Source organism: Lactuca serriola, chromosome 5, assembly GCF_051521515.1.
Source record: "Lactuca serriola cultivar US96UC23 chromosome 5, Lser_US96UC23_V15, whole genome shotgun sequence".
Classification (NCBI taxonomy): Eukaryota; Viridiplantae; Streptophyta; class Magnoliopsida; order Asterales; family Asteraceae; genus Lactuca; species Lactuca serriola.
Window position 1 is genome coordinate 227,309,094 of NC_136412.1, and position 22,077 is coordinate 227,331,170.

General features: G+C 40.7%; 1 protein-coding gene across 1 annotated transcript; it reads right to left on the reverse strand.

The window, feature by feature from the left end:
• Nucleotides 1–4,073: 4,073 nt before the first annotated feature.
• Nucleotides 4,074–4,586, reverse strand: LOC145050232 (uncharacterized). The gene has a single exon (XM_078998516.1). It carries the CDS (start codon nucleotides 4,584–4,586, stop codon nucleotides 4,074–4,076), a length of 513 nt encoding a protein of 170 aa, XP_078854642.1.
• Between the last annotated feature and the right edge of the window lie 17,491 nt (nucleotides 4,587–22,077).

Sequence of the window (22,077 nt, forward strand, 5' to 3'; positions counted from 1 at the left end):
GGGTCTCGGGAATATTACCGGGGCTTCAGGGTATAAATGGCACGCTAAACGGGAGAGAGAGGAGAGAAAAAGAGCAAAAGAACTCGGCAGCCTCGCATCCTATTTATAGGAGGCTGGAGCCTCGCAGTACGCTGGGCGTATAGCATTACGCGGGGCGTACGCGTCCGAATTCGTCATTGCTTACGTATCCGAAGAAATCGAGTGCGAGGAACGTCACGCTTCGTTGTACGCTGGGCGTACTTCGGATGAGTCCGATGACTCCTCTTCGGATAATACCAAGATTTGGAATTAAATTTAAATATTAAATATTTAATAAACTTTGGAAATTCATATCTTCTTCATACGAACTCCGTTTTCGACATTCTTTATATCCACACGTAGGTGAGACTACGCTCTACAATTTTCGTTTAGAATCTATCGGCTAATTTTGAATTTATTTTTATTATTTATTTTTAGAAGGCCGGGACATAAAACTTCGTTATAAATTCATAACTTCTTCGTTTGACGTCCGTTCTCGCCTAACTTTTCATCGTTTCGGTACTAACAACGAGATCTTCGATTCTCGTTTAGATTGTTTCGGCTAAAAACTGCTCGATCTCAAATCGAGTATTCGGGATGCATACCGCTAAGTCGAAACTTTAGAAAATCAGAACTTCCTCATACGAAGTCAGATTTGGGCGTTCTATATATATTCGGAAACCTCGTTTCAACTACTACAACATTATCCAATGATATCATGTTTATTTTACACTTAAATTTTGACGCCTATTTTTTATTCTTAATTAATCAAATCATATAATTAAGCAATTAAGCACAAAACACATAATACTCAAATAATACATTTCTATTATTTCAAAACGGGTTACAAAGGTTAACATAGACTATTATATCAACAATAATGACAAGCCCAGAAACACTGGCGTTACATCTTGGATCTTCAAAGATGGACCAAAACAACACAAATTTCTGTTCAAAAGCTCAAAGATGCAAGAATGGAGGCTAAGGGGACCTTTAGGATTTTCTGGAGGTTGAGGGACAAAAGATTAGGCCAACCATAAAGGTTAAGGATGAATATATAAGGTTTAACACCTCTGTAACATCTATTTCAAGGATTGGCTGGAGTTTACCATTTAGGGGATATTTTATGCATGGACTCGACGAGTTGGGAGTCCAACTCGTCGAGTAGGGTCGTGACATATTGGAAGCAGGTCAGAATTGACTCGGCGAGTCGGAAGGCCCGACTCGGTGAGTCAGATCTGCTTAGAGAAAACCCTAATTTCGGGGTTTGCCCCTATATAGAAGTCATCATCCGCCCTAGTAGCCTCCCTTAACACCATAGAATAACGTTAAATGCCACAAAACCTCTAGTGTGTGAAGTAAGAACAATTGGGAGCTTATCTTTGAGATTTTGGGAAGGATTCCAAGTTTGAAGAGGAAGTATCAAGGGAGAAGTACTAGATCAAGCATCTATTTCATGTTGGGTATCTGTCTGAGGTATTAATTTGCTACCTTAAGCCTTGATTTCTTTTTGGAAGTTATGGCCAACCTTGAAGAGATGGAATAAGGCTTGGATCTGGACTAATCCAAGGATATGGTTCCAGATCTGGACCTTCTTAGGTCCCAAATATCATCAAGTCACATCTTTTTATAAGCTTATCCCTTCTCCACGAATGAATACCTTGTTTGAAGGATTGTGGATCTGAAGTTTGCAACTTTACGTGACATCTTCACTAGGAGATTATGGATCTGAAGTTTGAGAACTTAAATCCCACTGGAAAGGACCAAATATGTGAGAACTCGTCGAGTCGCTCTAGTGACTCGGCGAGTTGAGAGGGTTTTCTCCTTCACGATCAAGGGTTCACGGTCAAGGGTGTTCGATTGGAAGTTTACAGCCGTGAACATCAAGGAACTCGACGAGTCTCTCGGGTGACTCGGCGAGTCGATGAGTTAAGTAGGGAACCCGATGAGTGGCGGACTGTACTCGACGAGTCTAGGTCAATATGGACTGTTGACCTTGACTTCGACCAGGGTTAACCCTGGGGGTATTTATGGTATTATGCCGAGTTATTTACTCATTGATTATAGGCAGAGGAGTAGCGTGGGATTTATCTAACTTCAGTTTGCCAGTTCAACTTTGAGAGGTGAGTTTTTTCACCACCCCAATGGGTCTAAGGCACTAAGGCCTACCCATTTCATGATAGTTGGTTTACTTGCTATGTAGAGGGGTGATATGTATGTTTGCATGATATGTGGTAGAGATAGTCTTTGTGGCTAATGGTAGAGATAGCCTTTTGGCTAATGGTAGAGACAACCTTTATAGCTGATGGTAGAGATAGCCTTATGGATAACGGTAGAGATAGCCCTTGTGGTTAACAATAGAGATAGCCTTTGTGGCTAATGGTAGAGGTAGCTTCATAGCTAATTAATGTGTGATATGTGGTAGAGGTAGCTACTATAGCTAATCGATATGTGTTATGTGGTAGAGATAACTTTTATAGCTAATATGACATGTGGATGTTGTGTGGGGTATGCTCTGGGTGACTCACTAAGCTTTCAGCTTACTGTTTGCGGATTTGTTTCAGGTACATCAGAGCCCAAGGGCAAAGGCACAGCATGATGATGGGGCATGCACTCTATCTCTCTTTTCCGATATGATTTGGGGACACTCTAATGTTTTAAAAATAATGTGTAATGATTGTGGATTTGAAAACAATTATTTAGATCTTCATATTTTATGAATTATGATTGACTAATTAAAAACGAAAAATTTCTTTGAAAATTTGGGTCATTACTACCCCACATTAGGGTTTCTGGATGGCACACATATGCCCAACGTACATAAGCGTACACCCAATGTACACACTCGGTTGTCTTGATCCAACTCTGGCCAGTATTCTAGGCGTACCAGCTTAAAGGGAAAAACTGTAAATCTTGAAAATTAAAAGGGAAAAAGCATACACACCATGATCGGGGTGTTAAAATTCTCCCCCACTTGAACTAGACTTCGTCCTTGAAGTCTGGTGCAGAAAACAACTCTAGATAATGCTCCTGCATTTTAGCCTTCGGCTCCTAGGTCCACTCGGTGCCCCTCTGGTGCTACCAATGTACCTTCACCAAACGTATTTCCCTGCTATGCAAAACCTTTTCATTTCTTTCAAGAAGAGCCACCAGTCTCTCAACATAGTTCAGGCGCTCATCAAACTAAATATCATCAAAGCATATCACTACACCCTCATCCAATACGCACTTCCACAACTGCGAAACATGGAAAGTGCTGTGAATTTGACTGAGCTCCTCAGGAAGATCCAATCTATAAGCAACCTTGCCAACCCTGGCGATCACTTGGAACAACTAATATATTCGCGACCCAATTTTCCCCTCTTCCTGAAGCGAATCATACATTTACAAGGTGAGACCTACATCAATACCATATCGTCGACCTGAAATGCCAACTCGGATCGACGCTGGTCGACATAAATCTTCTGCCGACTCTAAGCAGTCTGCAATCTCTGCCCAATCTGCTAAATCATCTCTATGGTCTGGAGGACCACTTCGGTCCACCCCATAACTTTGTGACCAACTTCGACCCAACAAACCAGGGTACAACATCTCCGCCCCTACAAGAGCTCAAAAGGTGTAACACCAATGCTAGAGTAATAACTGTTGTTATAGGAGAACACTAACATAGGTAGGTAGGAGTCCCAACTCCCTCCAAAATCAATGACACATGCCCGAAACATATCCTCAAGGGTCAATATCGTCTGCTCGCTCTAGTCGTCGATCTGTGGATGATAAGCTGTGCTGAAGTGAAACCTCACGCCCAATTCCTCATGGAACTTCTACAAAAAACGGGGGGTGAATCGAACATCGTGATATGAAACAATGGAGACCGAAACCACATGGCGAGCAACGATCTAGCGAATATGCACATCTGCTAACTTCTCGGTAGCAGACCTCTCCTAAATTGCAAGAAAGTGGGAACTCTTAGTCAATTGATCCACGATGACCCAGATAGCATTGAAACCCTTTGCCGACTTCGGAAACTTGGTGATGAAATCCATCGAAATATGCTCCTATTTCCACATGGGAAGATCCAGAGGTTGCAGCTTGCCATGCGGCCTCTGATGCTTGGCCTTAACCATCCTGCAAGTTAAGAACCTCTCCACGTACCAGGCGATCTCCCACTTCATGCATAGCCACCAATACCTCAATCTTAGATCCCGATGCATCTTGGTGGTCCCCAGATGGATAGAGAAATGAGACCTATGAGCTTCCTCCAACACAATTTGTCTGACCCCACCAAACATAGGAACCCATACCCGACCACAACAGGTCAAGAGTCCACGACTATCCGGAACAAATATGGCGATCTCATCCCTGATCCTATCTATCTTCCAGTTCTCTTCCCAAACACCCTCGACCTGAGCCTCCCTAATCAATTCCAAAAGCGGAGAATCCACTGATATCCTCATACACGATGCCCAATCTGATGACCCAGCCAACTTGCGGATCAAAGCATCCACCACCACATTCTCTTTACCTAGATGGTAAATGATCTCGGAGTCATAATCTTTGAATACGTCCATTAACTCGTGCTGCCTCATGAGGACCGCCCCCAAACAAGTGATGGATATACCACAGAAAACCACAAACCCTCAATTCCCACAGCAAGGGTCAAAATTGGGGCCTCGCATAGCCTCTGCCAAAGGTTCTCAAATGTTGTGTACTGCTTAGGGCCCCATTGGAAACCCACCCCTTTCCTCTTCTGATAAGTGAGGGGTACTGAATTCTTGAAGAAATCATGAATGAATCTACGATAGTACCCTGCCAAACCGAAGAAACTCCTGATATCTAAGCAAGATTTCGGAACCTCCCACTGCATCCCAGCCTCAATCTTGGCCGGATCGATCAACTTTCTATATTTTTTAAGGAGGTGTCTAGGGAACTGAACCTATCACAACCAAAACTCGCACTTCAAGAACTTAGCATAAAGGCGTTCTCGCCTCAACACCTCCAAAAGCTCATGAAGATGCTCCTCATGATGATCTATGGTCTTGGAATATACCAATATATCATCAATGAATACATTAACCGAACATCAAGCATCGGCCTACACACTCGATTCATTAAATCCATAAATACTGCCGGCGCGTTGGTGAGCCCAAATGGAATCACCATAAACTCATAATGCCCATAGTGAGTATAGAACACAGTCTTCTCTACGTCCCCCTCTCTCACCCTGACCTAATTATACCCGAACCTGATATCTATTTTGGAAAACCAAGATGCACCCCGCAACTGATCAAAGAAGTCTTCAATTCGCAGAAGGGGATAACAGTTCTTCACCGTTAGCTTGTTCAACTCTCTGTAATCAATACAGATCTGGTGTGAAACATCCTTCTTCTTGACGAACAAAATCGGCACTCCCTATGGAGAACTACTCGGTCTGATGAACTGCTTGCCTAGCATCTCCTGCAATTGAGATGACAAATCCTGCATCTCAGGGGGTGCCAAGCGGTACGACGCCTTGGCAATCGGGGCCACACCTGACACGAGGCCAATTCTGATTTCGACCTGCCTCTCAGGAGGCACACCGGTAACTCTTTGGGAAACACATCGGCAAACTCCGTGACAACCAGGACCTCTAAAACTGAAACCAGATCCCCAACACATGTATCCACCACATAATCCAAATAACCCGCACACCCATACTGAATATGTTGTCGAGCTCTGGCTGTAGAACAAATCCTTGAACCCATCCGGGTGCCCTCTCCATAGATAACTAGTTCATCCCGACATAGGGTTCGAACTACCACACGCTGGCCTTCACAATTAATCTGAGCACCAAAACTACTCAGCCAGTCCATACCCACAATCACATAGACATCCCCATGGGGATAGGTATCAAATCGATCGAAAAAGATACCACGAAGATCTCCAGAACACAACCCTGATACACTGAAGAAGCAGAAACCCATTGTTCGTTAGCGATAGAGACTCGCAACTGACACTCCAACTCCCCAATGGGCATATCAAACCCCCTACTAAACGACTGAGAAACAAAGGACTGACTCGCACCAGTGTCAAAAAACACTAAGCAGGCAAGGAGTTCACTAACAGAGGTACAAATATATAAGCATAACACAAAAGAAAATTAACAAGATAACGAATAGAAACATACCAGTTACAACATCTAGAGTTGCTCTGGCCTCCTTGTTAGTAATCTGAAAAGCGCAACCTCGAACCCTCGAGGGCTCTACCTTCCCCTGGCGCCCATTTGCGATCCTCATAGTAGCTGGCGTGGGGGCCTGTTCTGGCTTGGCGGCAAGCAACAAATAGTTGACCTTCACATGGCGAACCTGTTCATAATGATAGTAGATCCTATTACTCTAGATAGGGGCCAACTGGCGAAAATCCCTCGCATAGTGCTACTCCTTGCCACATTTGTGGCATACACCTCCTAATCGACAAGCCCCGTCATGGACCTTTCCGCACTTCCCACAAGTGCGGCCTCGCTGATCCCCAAATCTAGAATCAACGACTTTGAACGGCTTTAGCGTTAGCTGTTACTGTGTCGAGGCTGATCTCCACTCTCTCTTCTATAGCTCAATCACAATCTAACGTCGCATGGCGGCCTCCTGTATCTCCAACAAAGAATTATATCGTTGTGTGGAAACAAACTGCCTGATATCCGTCTTAAGCATGTGCAAGTAACAGGTCATCTGAGCCTGCTCTGAAGCAAATTCAGGGCAAAACATGGCCCTCCCAGTAAACATCCTGGTGATCTCTTTCACCGACCACAATCCTTGCCTCAGATCCAAAAACTCTTGGACCTACCTCTCGCGCTCAACCCGCGGCAAATATCGAGAACCAAACATCTTCATGAACTAATCTTAAGATACCCTAGCCCTCTGCTAAGCAAAATACGATCATGTAACAAGTCTCCACCAATCCTTCACTTTGGACCTCAGGAGGTTCAGAGTGCACCTGACCTTCTGGTATGTAGGGCAAGAGTAGGTGAAAAAGCATCCCTCAACATCAGATCTCCACCTCATGGCCACAATCGGGTCCTAAAATGCAGCAAAAGTCGAGGGCTTCGTATTGTCGAAGTCCCGATACTGAAAAACCGGACCCTGTCCAACATCTGCAACTACAACAGCTGTGGAAGCTGGAGAAGCAGTAGTCTCAGAAACGGTTGGTCTTTAAATAACTCCATAATCGTGGTCTTAATATAACCAAATAAATCCAGTATTTGATCCTTGAGAATAACCGCAACCTCCTCATGGAGAATCTCCTTAATCCTGTCATCCAATGCAGCTCACCCACCGTGACTGCTAACTCCTGATCCTGACCCGAAACCAGTCTCAACTCGCCTCGTTGTCACCATACTGAAAAGAAACCAACGAATATCAGATTACACGCATATCAACACAGGTAACCAACTCCTAATAAATCCCTAGGGGTTGTGATTTCCTTGTTACGCATATGGGTCCTATGCTTCCAATAGTATGGGCCCATAATACCTTCCACACCTTCCCACATTTCTTCCAAAGGATCATCACAACAACCCTAAAGATACATACTAGCATAAGCATATAATCGATCCTCACACCCTAGAAGAAAATCTAATCATCTATGAACTGGCCAGATGACCCCACATAAATTATCTATAAAACTTCTACCAACACTGCTGCACTCGTGCATGCCAGTCATACATAACGTTGGACCCCATAGATTGTCGAATATCTGATCCTACCCTAAGACCTTAATGAAACAAGAACAGGAAGTAAGGCCAAATCAAACATTCTCAGGCTATAGAATCTTAGTTATGCATGGCTATGATGCATACATAAAGCAACTACAGTAATGATGTCAATTCCATGTGAAAAGAACCGTAGGCTATTAGGCATCATAAAATCAGACAATTCTACCATGCAAATTCCTGAAGATCCTTAGCCTATCACTAGCATGTTGTTCTAACATATCACAATATTAAATAACAGTGTGGTAATTTGCGGTCTACTTACTGGCTCTGGCTGATTGTACACATCACACCCTCCTTGATTAATTTGAAAACTTTTGAAAATTGTTAAAAAAAATCATTTCCTTAGTTTTAGATTGGACTCACACGAGTGTTTCATCCAATTCACTCAAACCAAGGCTCTGATACCAACTTGTAACATCCAACTTGTAAAACAATCCCAAATCACCACTTGTTTACAAATATAGTTTTCTAAAATATGTGAATTATCAGAGTTTTCCTAAAATCACAAACAAAACATGAGGAGGTGCATGATTAAGCCTTCTCCTTCCCGTGATCATCTGAGGTAGCTGAAACATATCCCAAAGTTGTAGACCCAAAGCTTAGTGAGTTTTCCCCCAAAGTACAAGCACAACACAAAACTAGAATAATAACAATAAACAGTATGCATACAGAGCCTTGAGTTTGACTGGAATGCCCCACCAGCCTACAGTCTTCCTGGTATGCTCACAAAACCTTCAGCATGATTGGTACACCATGTTGGGCCTACAACCGATCTAGAACGTTCTCCGGGTCTTTGACCTGACTGGTACGCCCTACTGGGCTTCAGTCTATCCGGGATGCCCTAGGTTTGTTGGCCTTCAACACAAAGCATGTCCACCTCAACCCAACCACACATACACCATGTCGATATATATATATATATATATATATATATATATATATATATATATATATATATATATATATATATATATATATATATATATATAACAGGTAATCATATAATTAACCAGTCGATAACAAACAGACAAATGTTACAGATCACTGAGCATAGCATCATCCTATCTACCAGGATACAGATCTAATAGATCACTACAATAATCAACATAACAATCCAAAGGGGTCAGCCTTGGTGCCTTCGGCCCAAATGTATAGTGAGGAACACTCACCTCACACTGCTGAATCACATAGAAAGCATCCGACTGCCAGCTCACTAAAATCACCGCACTATCACAACATAAAAATCATCCAATTAATACTTGGATCACAATCTAAGGTGATAGTCCAACATTAGGGTAAAGAGGTACTTTACCCTTTTTCCATAGTTGGGCTAAGACCCTAGCCTAAATCTTGATCCAAAAGGTCCAACCATTAAATAACCATCCAAGGCCCATTATTGGCCCAATTTTCGAAATTGGTCCCAACTCCATCTTAGGCCTTTCCCAAAAGCCCAATCCTTCACTTGGGCCAAAACATCAACAATTAGATGGCCTAAAGAGGACACAAGCATCTAAGCCCAAAGGTGGCCCAAACTCGAAGCCCAAAATTGCTAAGCCCACAGAATGAGTACACGAGGCGTACCCAACTATACGCTAAGCACACTGGCTTATACGCCCAACGTAATCATTTGTTAAGCCGATAATCCCATTAAACACTTAATACCTTAAGATAATGCCCAAAAACATAGATCTGACTTCCATGAGCTGAATACAGGTAAATTTGCTAACTTTACATTCATGCATGGCTACATGAAGCTATTAAGCTTAGAAATGACTTAATGAATAGCTTAATGCATGAATGATAACTAGAATCCCATAAAGTTGGCACCATTATGCCAAGGAAACCTCTAACAATGCCAAATCTACTGAAATTATCCCATCAAGTCGAGCCAACCATAAATCCATTAAAAAGGGACCAAAGAGAGCCAAATCAACCCATAAAGGAAACTAGACATTGACAAGTCAAGGTTTGAACTTTATACCTTAAGAAGCTTGCAAGTGATGGAGGGTTCTTCATGGATGGACCAAAACAACACAAATTTCTCTTCAAAAGGTCAAAGATGCAAGAATAGAGGCTAAGGGGACATTTAGGGTTTTCTGGAGGTTGAGGGACAATAGATGAGCCCAAACCTAAAGATTAAGGATGAATATATAGGGTGCAACACCCCACATTAGGGTTCTGGAAGGCACACATACGCCCAACGTACATAAGGGTATGCCCAACGTATCACCCGCTTGTCCCGATCCAACTCTCGTTAGTATGCTAAGCGTACCAAGTGGTACGCCCCACATACGAGCTTAAAAGGAAAAAAAATGCAAATCTTGAAAATTAAAAGGGAAGAAGCATACATACCAAGATCGGGGTGTTACAGAAGTCATATATGATAACATCTTCAATACCACATAGACTACACATCTTTTAGACATATTAGTGTCTCAGGTAGCACAACAACAACATGCATAAGTATCTGGACCAACTCTTTCTGAAGAAACCTCTTTCAATACGTCCACCTTGTTGGTTGAGGGGGAAAGTTCAAATCCTTTGGAAGTCACAACCATCGAGGTTCTAGTACTTGAAGATACTGCTCCGGTACCTATCCACAAATAACTAATCAATCAACTGTTTCTGAAGATTTTGAGGGTGAAGAAACTGAAATTATTTATACTATAGTGGAGCTAAGGATAATCAATCACTCATTGGTCCAGGGGGAACTCCCACTTTTGGTTCAGGGGGAAGCATCATCATTTCAACGGGAACTCCCACCCTCAGTCCTTGGGGAACTTCCTTTTAGAACAAAGTTCTTTTAGGATCGTAAGATTCTAAGCAGGATATTAAATAAGAACGTAATAAAGAACACAAGTATGGCACTGAATATGTCGTATGATTAATGTGATAACACCTCAGAAGAGCTCGATAAAGAACTTCAATCTGTAGAGGTGTTTGGGGTTACAAGAATCTACGTGATTAACAACTTGTTAATATACGTATACATGGATGTATATACATACTATAACCCTAACAGCTAATCTAGATAACAACGAAACTAATCTAGATAGACGCGGATGGACAGGCCCAATCCGGATACAAAATATATGGCCCAAGACGCAACACAAATGAACTCAACAATCTCCCCCTTTGCGTCTTTGGAGCCGAAACCTCATTCCTTTTTAACAGCTGGAGGCTTCTTTACAGTTTTGAACACCTTCGGTATAATGGCTATCATATGATGGCGAAAAGTAATATAACAACGAAGCATGTCAGTAAAGTTCTTCTTATCAGCCGCTGAGTTCTGCTTGCATCGGTGTATGATATTGATGATATGCTCCAAACAGTCTATTGAAAACAGATGCTTATCAGCCAGAGCAAACAGAAACTTGAGTCCTTCTCCTTTCGTGAACATGACAGTTAGATTTGCTGAATCTATCTGTCCCAATTTCATCATGTTTACATCACCAGGTTTAGGCGTTGGCTTCACAGTCGGCTTTTTATTCATTACCTTTGCTATTTCCTGATCCATAGTTGCAAGCTCATGAATATAGGAGGCCAACATTCTCTTAAGATGATCTAAAATCGACTCATACTACTTAGGATCAGAGAGCAGAATGTTGTATAGCAGAATCCAGTCATGAGGATTGAGGTTAGGAAGATCTGCTAGAGAGATTATAGGCACCGTAGTTGCTGAACCACGGGTGATTTTGAAATTGACATTTACGAATCTCCCAACAGGTGAAGGTTTCAGTACCTTAACTTTTATAATCTTCTGTGCACTCAAACTTAAGTATTGCGGTTGACCATACTTCAAGTAAAAATCAATCAATTCCCTGTCAACCTTCGGGTGTGGATGTGGAAACACAACAGTCGCCTCAAAGCAGTGAAATATAAAAGCTTTTCTGGTAATAGGCATATCAAACTGCGAGTCTTTAGAGTTATGACAATCAAACGAAGCAACTGGTTCCAACCAATAAACAGAAGGAAATTCAATCACTTGATTGATAAGTGTGTCTCTGTTCCACTCAGGAAACAAAGCCTTCTTGCATTGCAAGACATCCTCTTCTTCCTTATTTCTCTTTTCCTCCTCCTCTGGTTTACTAACCACTTTCATTGTTTCATCAATCTCTCTGTTTCTTTTCTTTCGTTTTAGAGCATCGTCTATAGTTTCTAAAACATCACTCTCACTGTCATCATTAATCCCTTTTTGCTTTGATTGAGAATCAGAACCCGAAGCTAAATTAACCTTCAGTTCTGTTGTGACTTTCGGTTGTTCATCTTCTGTCTTTACAATCAGTCTTGGTTGAACAAAATAACGAGCGCTACTCTCTCCCCCTTGTTTTGGAGGTACAACCCCCTCCGAAACACCTTTCATTTCACTTAAAATGGCAATAGCAGGAAGGAGTTTTGATTGAAGATGATTCCGAATAGTCAGAGTTAAGATCGGATCATGCGCTTCAAGCAAATTTGTTAGCAAACCTTTTACATCTCCTGCACAACTTTTATAAACAGCCCTCTGAGTTTTCAACAAGGAAATTTCTTTTTCCGCCCGAGCCAACTGCACTTTCTGAACATCAATTGTTGCTTGCTTTTTAGCCAAATCCTCCTTCAAGGCACCCTCTGTTGCAAGATTAGCAGCAAGAGCATCAAAACGAGAATCCACTGATTTTAAGAAAGAAGTGGTTTCTGTTTTAAGCTCAGAGCGTACAACCTCAAACTTAGTAGTTTCATCATGAAGGGACTTAGAAAAGGAGTCCACAGAGGATTGATAGTGTACGGCATGGGTGTCAGCATGACACTTTAACGACTCAAGAAAAATCTGAGTTGTATAAACAATCTCAGAAACGTCTTTGGTGGCCTGCTTACAGGTGGAGGTAGACTCATTACCTGCTTTGTAGAATTGTCAATTACCAGAGTATATTGCTCAATGGCGGTCTCCAGAAATGCTTTAAGAACAACACCACCATAGGCTTTGTTGTCGGCAAGCAAACGATCTAACTTCTCATGAATGCCATGTATTTGTTGACTTGTGACAGGAGCATCAGTCTCATCATCGGTTTGAAGTCGGTAAGGACTGTAGTAGATCGAGTCAAATTCTTCATCGTCTCCCCCAAGAGTAGCACCAGAATCAGATGATGGGGTTGGTGAAGGTAGTTTGGTAACGATTAGAGTTTCAGTCATAGTAGTAGCCCCTGTATCAGATACATTGACTTCCACGGTGGATTTGGGAATGGTAGTGGTTGTGGATTCGGTTATAAGTGGAGAAGATAAGGGTATAATAGAAATAGGAACTGAAGTAATTGGTGGTGGGGTTGGCAAAGTTGTTTCTTAAGTGGTAAGGGGTGTACTAACAATGGAAACAAAAAGTGGAACAGTCTGTTTCGGCGATGGGGTTGGAATTGGAACTCTGTTGTGATTTGGAGATTCTGGTGGAGTAGGAGATTGTGGAGGAGTGGGCTCTCGGGGTGAGTCATGATGAACCTCTTCTTCCTCACTTTGCTCATCTGCATGATCTGTGCTTGGAGGAGTGTTCCCTCTAGGTCTGCGAACCATCTTCTTTAACTTCTTCTATTTCGGTTGAGAAGTATCGCCTTCACCAGAATTGCGTTTAGAGGACTTGGACTTACGTTCCTCAGGATCCTCTTTCTTCGAAACCCTCTTTCCTCTGTTGGTAGGCTTCTTTAGTGCATCCAAAGCTGCTTGCTGCTCCGGAGACAGAACTCTCGGTCCGATAGGAGGAAGTTTCCTATAGTCAGCCAAGACATTGCTCTTTTCTGTAACGCCACGATACATAGTCTCAGGAATCATTCCACGATACATCAGAGAGAATTATCTTCTTTGTATGGAATGTGGCAATAGAAGCAAGTAGAGCATCCTGCATAATCAGAATCAATAAAGAATTAATTGCCTTCCTTGTAATCAGGGTCCAAAAACGCCCACATGAAACTTCAGAATGTCGTGTTGATATATTGAGACTCTGTACCACCTGAGACCAGATTATAGAGCCATAATCAAGATTGATCCCGTTGTAGAGGCCGTAAAGAATAACGAGAAAACCCTTGCTAGTAGTATCGGAATCACCACATCGTTCTGCTAAACCCTTAATCAGTAGAGTGAGCAAGCCATTCCGCTGAGAGGGTAAACAAGATTTCTTCACTTTGGTAATGGTTGTTAACACATCGGTATACCCCATCTCGTACATCACTGAAAATAGCTGAGATGTGGTGATGAAGTCTGGCGAGATGACAGAAGAATCGACTGCAAGATTCAAAATCGAACATAACTTCACCTTTGAAACCGAAGCCTTCTTGTTATGGATGGTAAAATAGATACAATCTTTGTTTTTGTCATAAGTCGCCGTGGAATAAACCTGTGATAACAGCGACATTGGGACTGCTTCAACCTGGGTTAGGGCTAAAACCAGGGGGAATATTTTAAACATTCCACAACCTGCAGCATATATGAGTCATATAAGAACGGATTAAGTTCAATGATCATATTTTGGTTAGGTTTAATGGTAAGCAAGGATGATGATGTCGTGTGTTCATGTACTGAAGAGGAAGTCGCCATTGATGGATGAAGAAGATGATGAACACTGTTTACTCGTCGTTTGAGAGACTTGAATGCTGGTAAGTTTGAGAGAATTGAATGCTGGTAGAAGACAAATAAGATGTTCAACCCTTTATATACCATTGCCTGGAGAGAGAAAACCGTGATGATTATAATGAGATCACTAAACGTCGCCTGGAAAAATGCGATGTGACAGTTTGGTTACTCCCAGGTATACGTCAGCACGCATGGCTTTAGAAACCGTTCAAATTCACACGCCTAAATCTTATCTTCAATCGGCGTTTAAAATTCCACATTAGCCCCTCGTTTGGTTACAATAAATAATCCAAAACTCAAACCAAACAGTAACCAGAATGTTGGAAAATAAAAATTTCCGTGCATAAGTGTGACATAGATAAAGAAATAAATCAAATGTGTATGGGATGTGAGTGATGTCTTATAATTAGACAGAAAGCAGAGGATTCCGGGCAAGAATCACTTCCTTCAAAGTCAAGAGAGACTTGAAGTGCTTGTGTGGTTTCCCGAAAAATACGATCAACTGTTTGTTAATAAACATTGAAAGGCTTCTTTTAATCATAGGCTTAGGGTAGCTTATCTTCAACCGAACTTCGAGTTTCAACATAAAACCGAACGTTGGAAGAAGTACCTGTGAAACCGATGTGGTCTGTAGAACAGGTAGGTGGGTTTTATTGTTTTAGTGACTATAGAGAAATCAGAAATCTCAAAAAAAATAAGCTGGATCTCTTTGGGAAGAAATGCCTTGGTAGCAGACAATTTCATAAAAGATCATACAAAAATAAAAAGAGAGATTTACTCAGGTAACCAGTAAGTTCTTGAATATATAATTCACCGTCAATTCATTTTTGGTGTTGGATATTGGGTTTCACTCAGCACGTGGTATACGTATCTAAGATCACAAACACAGATCTTGTGTGACCATAAACCTTAGTGGTAAAGACCGAGAATCTCAAGGGTTATGTTGGTGAACCGAAAGTAGATGGAGAATATAAGGAGGTGCTAAAGAACCGAATGTACCTTCTACTAGATAATCCTAACAAAGCAGAGAAACTCTTTACTCATATGAGAAGAGTAAGGTAGCTCTAGACCGAGTAATATAAATTAGCCTGATTTGGAAGAAACGATGGGTGTTAATCGAATCATTAAGGCCTGCTCAAGATCGTAGAGGCTTAAGACAACATGCAGCAGCATGCTTCTTGGGACCCTTAACTAGTTCATTTTGAAATTGAATCTTACCTTCCTTAGATCCACAGTCGATTATATGGGTATTCATATCACCTATGAAAAGTAAAGAAACACACCAAACAAGCCAAACAGACAAACATACGAGACAAACAAAAAAAAATAAAAAAAAATTAAAACAGAAAGATAAAATATTTTTAGAATTTTTGAAATTTTCTGAAAAAGAATAAAAACAGAAAGATAAAATATTTTTGGAATTTTTGAAATTTTCTGAAAAAGAATAAAAACAGAAAGATAAAATATTTTTGGAGTTTTGAAATTCTCTGAAAAAGAATAAAAACAGAAAGATAAAATATTTTTGGAATTTTGAAATTTTCTGAAAAAGAATAAAAACATAAAAATAAAATATTTTTGGAATTTTGAAATTTTCTGAAAAAGAATAAAAACAGAAAGATAAAATATTTTTGGACTTTTGAAAATTTCTGAAAAAGAATAAAAACAGAAAGATTAAATAATTAAGTTCAAATCAAAAGAAAGATATGCACAAAATATACAACCGAAACCTTATTTCAAATGAGTGAAGCGAAATAGACCGAGTGTTCAGTTCATTTCGGTTCCAGAAAATTACGAAGCCGAGATAGACCCAGCGGTCTGTCCATTTCGGTTCCCTAAAAGTCTAGAGCTGAAATAGACCGAGCGGTCTGTCCATTTCGGTTGTCTAATTTTAATGAGATTTTTGAGGATTCGGTACCGACTCTCCTTCCATCATGCCCAAGCCTTGTAAGATTTTGTTAAAGGTTGCTTCTGGTAAGGCTTTAGTAAAGATGTCAGCCAGTTGATCAGCAGATCGCACAAAGTGTACTTCCACATTCCCATCTTCTACATGATCCTTGATGAAATGATACCGAAGTGCAATATGCTTGGTTTTTGAGTGTTGCACTGGATTATGACAAATCCTAATTGCACTTTCAGAATCGCAATAGAGATGAATCTTCTTCATACTTAGCCCATAATCTCTTAGTTGACTTTGAATCCAAACCACTTGAGAGGTGCAGGATGCTGCAGCAATATATTCAGCTTCGGTTGTGGATAACGAAACACAGGTTTGTTTCTTGGACTGCCAGCTAACAAGTTTCCCGTCAAGAAATTGGCATCCACCTGTAGTACTCTTTCTGTCCAGTCCACATCCTCCTAGATCAACATCAGAGAAGGCTTGGATGAAGAATCCAGATTTTGCAAGATACCAGAGACCGAGAGATGAAGTTTTCTTCAGATATCAAAAAATGTTCTTCACAGCAAGCATGTGAGGTTCTCTTGGATTGGCTTGAAACCTGACACAGTGACAAACAGAAAACATAATATCTGGTCTACTAGCTGTTAGATACATAAGGGACCCGATCACTTGACGATAAAGTGTTATATCCACAGCAGGTTTCTCCAAAGATGGGGTTACCTTAGTGCCAAATGCCATAGGAACCTTCACTTATGAGTCAACCTTCATTCCAAATTTTGTCAATAAGTTCTTGGTGTATGCTTCCTGGTTTATAAAGATACCTTCTGGTCCCTGTCTAATATTCAAACCAAGGAAAAAGTTAATTGGACCCATTGTGCTCATTTCAAATTTAGTCTCCATCAACTTCCAGAATTCAGCTGTTAAGCTGGAATTCGTGGAGCCGAAGATGATATCATCAACATAAATATGAACAATCATCAAATGTTCGCCTTCCTTCTTACGAAAGAATGTTGGGTCAACCGAACCGTGTTTAAATTTTGACATTTTCATGAAGCGAGTTAGCGTTTCATACCAGGCTCTCGATGCTTGTTTTAGCCCATAGACAGCTTTATCCAATGCATAGAAATGATCAGGGTATTTTTCATTCACAAAACCAGGCGGTTGCTCAACATAAACAGTTTCTTCTAATTCTCCATTCAAGAAAGCACATTTGACATCCATTTGGAAAACTTCAAAGTTCTTGTGAATAGCATATGCATGAAAGATTCTGACAGATTCTAACCTTGCTACTGGAGCAAAGGTTTCTTCATAATTTATCCCTTCTTCTTGACAATAACCTTTTACAACCAACCGAGCTTTGTTACGAATGACATTCCCTTCTTTGTCCAGCTTATTTCTAAACACCCATTTCAGACCGACAACAGAAGCATCTTTCGGTGCAAGAATCAACCTCCAAACTCTGTTGCGTTCGAACTCATGGAGCTCATACTGCATTGCTTGAACCCATTCTGAATGATCAAGTGCAACATTTACAAATTTTGGCTCAATTTTGGAAATAAACGAATTGAACATACAAAATTCCACTTTAAAGAATAATGCAGTTTGTTTCGCCTTCAGTTGAGATCGAGTAAGAACACTTTCTGAGGTTTCACCAATAATTTGTTCTTTGGGATGGTCTTTTGTCCATTTCACTAATGGAGGATAGCTTGGATCATATTCTGGATTCAATTCAGCTTCTACTTCTATTTCAACATATGACAGATCACCATCACCTTCGTCAGTAGAAGTATCACTTTCTTTGTCCTTCTCCCCCTCGACTGGCGAAGTGAGATCTCTGGAAGCATCAAAGTCTGCATTTCTTGTGGAAGTTGGTTTCTCCCCCTTGATTTGACTATCACTTGGTTGTTTTGGATCAGTGTTTGCCCTATCATCTGAACCTTTAGATGTAGGATATGAACTTGGATTCTCCCCCTCAACAAAAGCTCCGCTTGTCTGTGAGGTTGTAGAGCTCTCACCCTGGAACGTTGAATCTTGTTTGGAGATCCTATTGATGATTTAGTACTTGGTGGTTCGCTTTCCATCTCTTTAGTAGCTTCGTCTATGATCTTCTTGAGATTATCGAGTTTGTTATCTGCTGCCATTGCCTCTGAATGTATTGCTTTTTCTGGTTCATCGAATAGCTGAATGTATTCCTCAAACAGGTTGGATATTGGAACCAAGACCTGTCCAGATTCTGGGAATATGTCTCCTAAGGCACTTTAAGTCCTTTGAACCTTCTGCATGTAATTGTCATCAAAGGTGACATAATAAGTCTCATCAATTGTTTTGGAACGCTTATTCAACACCCTGTATGCTTTTGATGATAGAGAGTAACCCAGAAATATGCCCTCATCGGCTTTAACATCAAACTTATTTCGGTTCTCTTTAGAATTAAAAATGAAGCACCTTGAACTGAACATATGGAAAAATTTGACATTCGGCTTCCTATTGTTGATGATCTCATAAGGAGTTATGGAGAATTTCTTGTTGAGCAAGGACCGATTCTAAGTATAGCATGCAGCGGCAATTGCATCAGCCCAGAAGTATAAAGGTAGGGAAGCAAAACTTAACATGGTTCTGGCTGCTTCACATAACAAGCAGTTTCGTCTTTCAACAATCCCATTCGGCTGTTATGTATAAGGGGTCGAAAAATTGTGAGTTATCCCCTTATCAGCCAGAAAGTCCTCAAAATCCTTGTTCTTGAATTCCAGACCATTGTCACTTCTGATGTTTCTGACCGTTTTCTTTAGTTGTACTTCTATTTGCTTGATGAATGCCTTCAGCTTGGGAGTAGCATCTGATTTCTGCTTAATAAAGAAAACCCAAGCGAAGCATGAAAAATCATCTACAATAACAAGAATGTACTTACTTCTACCGATACTCTCTATAGCAGAAGGTCCATATAAATCAATGTGTAACAGTTCAAGTGCTTCCACTATCTTAGTATTGATGCGTGTAGGGTGGCTTCTTCTGTTCTGTTTACCCATCTCACATGCTGCACATAAATGCTCCTTTTCAAACTTGAGAAGAGGAAGGACTCGAACGTGATCACCAATCACTAATTTGTTGATGTCTTTGAAATTCAGATGTGATAGACGTCGATGCCATAACCAGCTTTCATCGGTGTTTTGCCTTTGACATCAGACATATAGCTGGTGTCCCTCGAATTGGGTTAAGATTCAGAGGGTACATCTCTCCCTTTCGTGCAAATTTCGGCAATACCTTCTTGGATTGTTTTTCCACTATCTCAGACCCCTCATCATCGAATGATACCTTCAAACCCGTGCCTAGAACTAATTGTGACACGCTGATGAGATTGTGTTGCAATCCTTCTACATAAGCCACCTTTCTGATCGAGAAGTCTCCATTTGTTATCATGCCGTATCCTTTGATTGTTCCATAGGAATTGTTTCCAAACTTCACAGACCCACCATCTTTCAGGGACCGAAACTCTCTTAGCTCCTCCTTCCTCCCTGTCATGTGACGCGAGCGGCCATTGTCTATATACCATTCGTTGTCAAACTCCTCGTCACTGATTACCTGCAAATTCAAGCAGATTTAGGAACCTAAAGTTTCTTGGGTCCTGGTGAGTTTTTCACAGAGAAAGGAATAATTGCAGAAACATCAACTAAAATGGTTCGTTTAATGAGAGTGGTTTGATCTTTTCTTTTAATGGTATAAACCTTGATTTTTGTTTTATCTTCTTTAAATTTTAGTGTATCAGTTGGGGTTGTTTTTGATGGTTTAAGATTTGTCGTTTGATTCCTAGGTTTAGTAGAGGATTTCTTATTTTCCTTCACAGAGTCTGATACCGACTTTCCTTTTCCTTTGATGTCCTTTAAAGAATTTGTTTCAACTTGGGACTTGGAGGATCCATTACTAGGATTGGGACCGAATCTGGGTTGAGGACCGAATCTAGGTCAAGGACCGAGTCTGGATCGAGGGCCAAAAGTGAGTTCAGGACTGAGACAAGAATTTCGGTTCTGGGATTTGGAATAGTAGGAATTTGGACTGAAATTTTCCTTCAAATTTTCCATTCCCTTGTCCATGGATCCTTTCCTGAGAGGCTTATAGTTGGGATTTTGAGAATTCTAATGTTTTTTCCTTTCATTCAGATTCGTGGCATATCTCTGATTTCTCAAGCGTTTATGTTCAGCTAGCTCCTTCTGAGATTTGTGAATATTGAAGTTGGCCTTTGGTTTCTCCTTCTAAGTTGCAGTTGTCTTACCTTTCATTTTAGATTCTGTGCTCTTCTTAGTTTGAACTTTTGGTTCTTCCCTCTTGATTGGAACATCAGGTTTAACCATTGGTTCCTCAGGAACATCTTTGGTTCCACTTGAGCTTGGAATATCGAAACTGGAGGGTTTGTTGATGGGCTCTGGTATGTATCTACCTTTGACTCTCCATATGGTTTTCTCAGATAGTCCCACAGTCTCATCTGCGTTGTTAATAGGAGCAGACCAGAAATAGTCTTCGCATCCTTCAGCGTTATCTTCATCAACTATGATTCTTAATTCTGCCGTTTGCCTTTGAGTGACCCCAGTCATAGCATAAACCTGATTTGCCACCGTCTGAACCTTTTGATAGACCAAGGCCTTTTCCTTGAGTTTTGGTTTCTGTTCTTTTGACAGACGAGCAAAATCAACGGAGTTTTCTGATATAAGAGGTTTTTCATTCTCGGTTTCATGTTTCATAAACTTCGAGCAATCAACTTCATCCTCTACTGAGATTTCACTCATCTCGCTTTCCGCATCAAATTTAGACAAATTATCTAAGTTTATTTTATTATCTTGAACAATTTTGGCATTTGACAGATCGAATGTTTGTTTAGTTTCAGTTTTAATCTTTTGCCTATCATTTTCATCTAAGATATTTTTTAACATACTCTTATGTTCCTTAGAATCGATGAAGGTTTCTATCTTATCCAAACCTAGCCTATATGAACTTGATGTCTCTTCAGAGGACACCTCTGATTCACATTCTGCTATAACTTCATCTTCCTTAAATTCAAGAAAGGGCAAAATCATTTTATGAATTTTCTTTCCAATTTCACAGCTTAAATGTAATTGAGCAATGTTAGTATAAAGACGCTTCGCAATTAAACAGAAAACATTTCTTTGTTTTAATAACTTTAAATTGTCCCTTTGCAAATAAATACATTCATCCCTAGCTCTAACTAACTCCGCTTCCTTCAGTTCAATCCACATTCTCCTTTCCTCACTTTTTGAAGACACTCTGCCGAGTTGGTCAGTTAGGTTAGAATTTGCTAAGCGGATTTGCATGAGGCTACTACTTCGGTTAGAAAATTTAAAGTTTAATTCATTTAATTCTTCTTGATAATCAGTTTTTGATATTTTAAGAGACTCAAGAATAGAATGTACCTTTTTGATCAATCGATCGCAGTCGTTGATCTTCTCACTCACCGGCTTGGCCACAAAGCACTTGTTTTCTGTCAGGTTCGGTTCCGTATCTGCACTTTCGGTTAATGGACCAGTAGTGACGAGAAATCACTTTCCACCCGAACCTTCATTCTTTGCCACATATGCCTTTCCATGAGTGGGCCTTCTTACCTCTTCGTCTTCAGAGTCGGTTGACTAGACTTCTACGCCACCGAACTCATCTTCCCTAGCATTCTCATGTACGATTAAGGCATTCATTGAGCTGTTGGATGCCTTTTTCTTCTTTACTTCTTCTAATTTTCGCATATAATACGCCTCATCATCTTCACCCTCTCTTTTCTCAGCCATCTTTCTCAACATGCAATCTTTGGCAAAATGGTTCT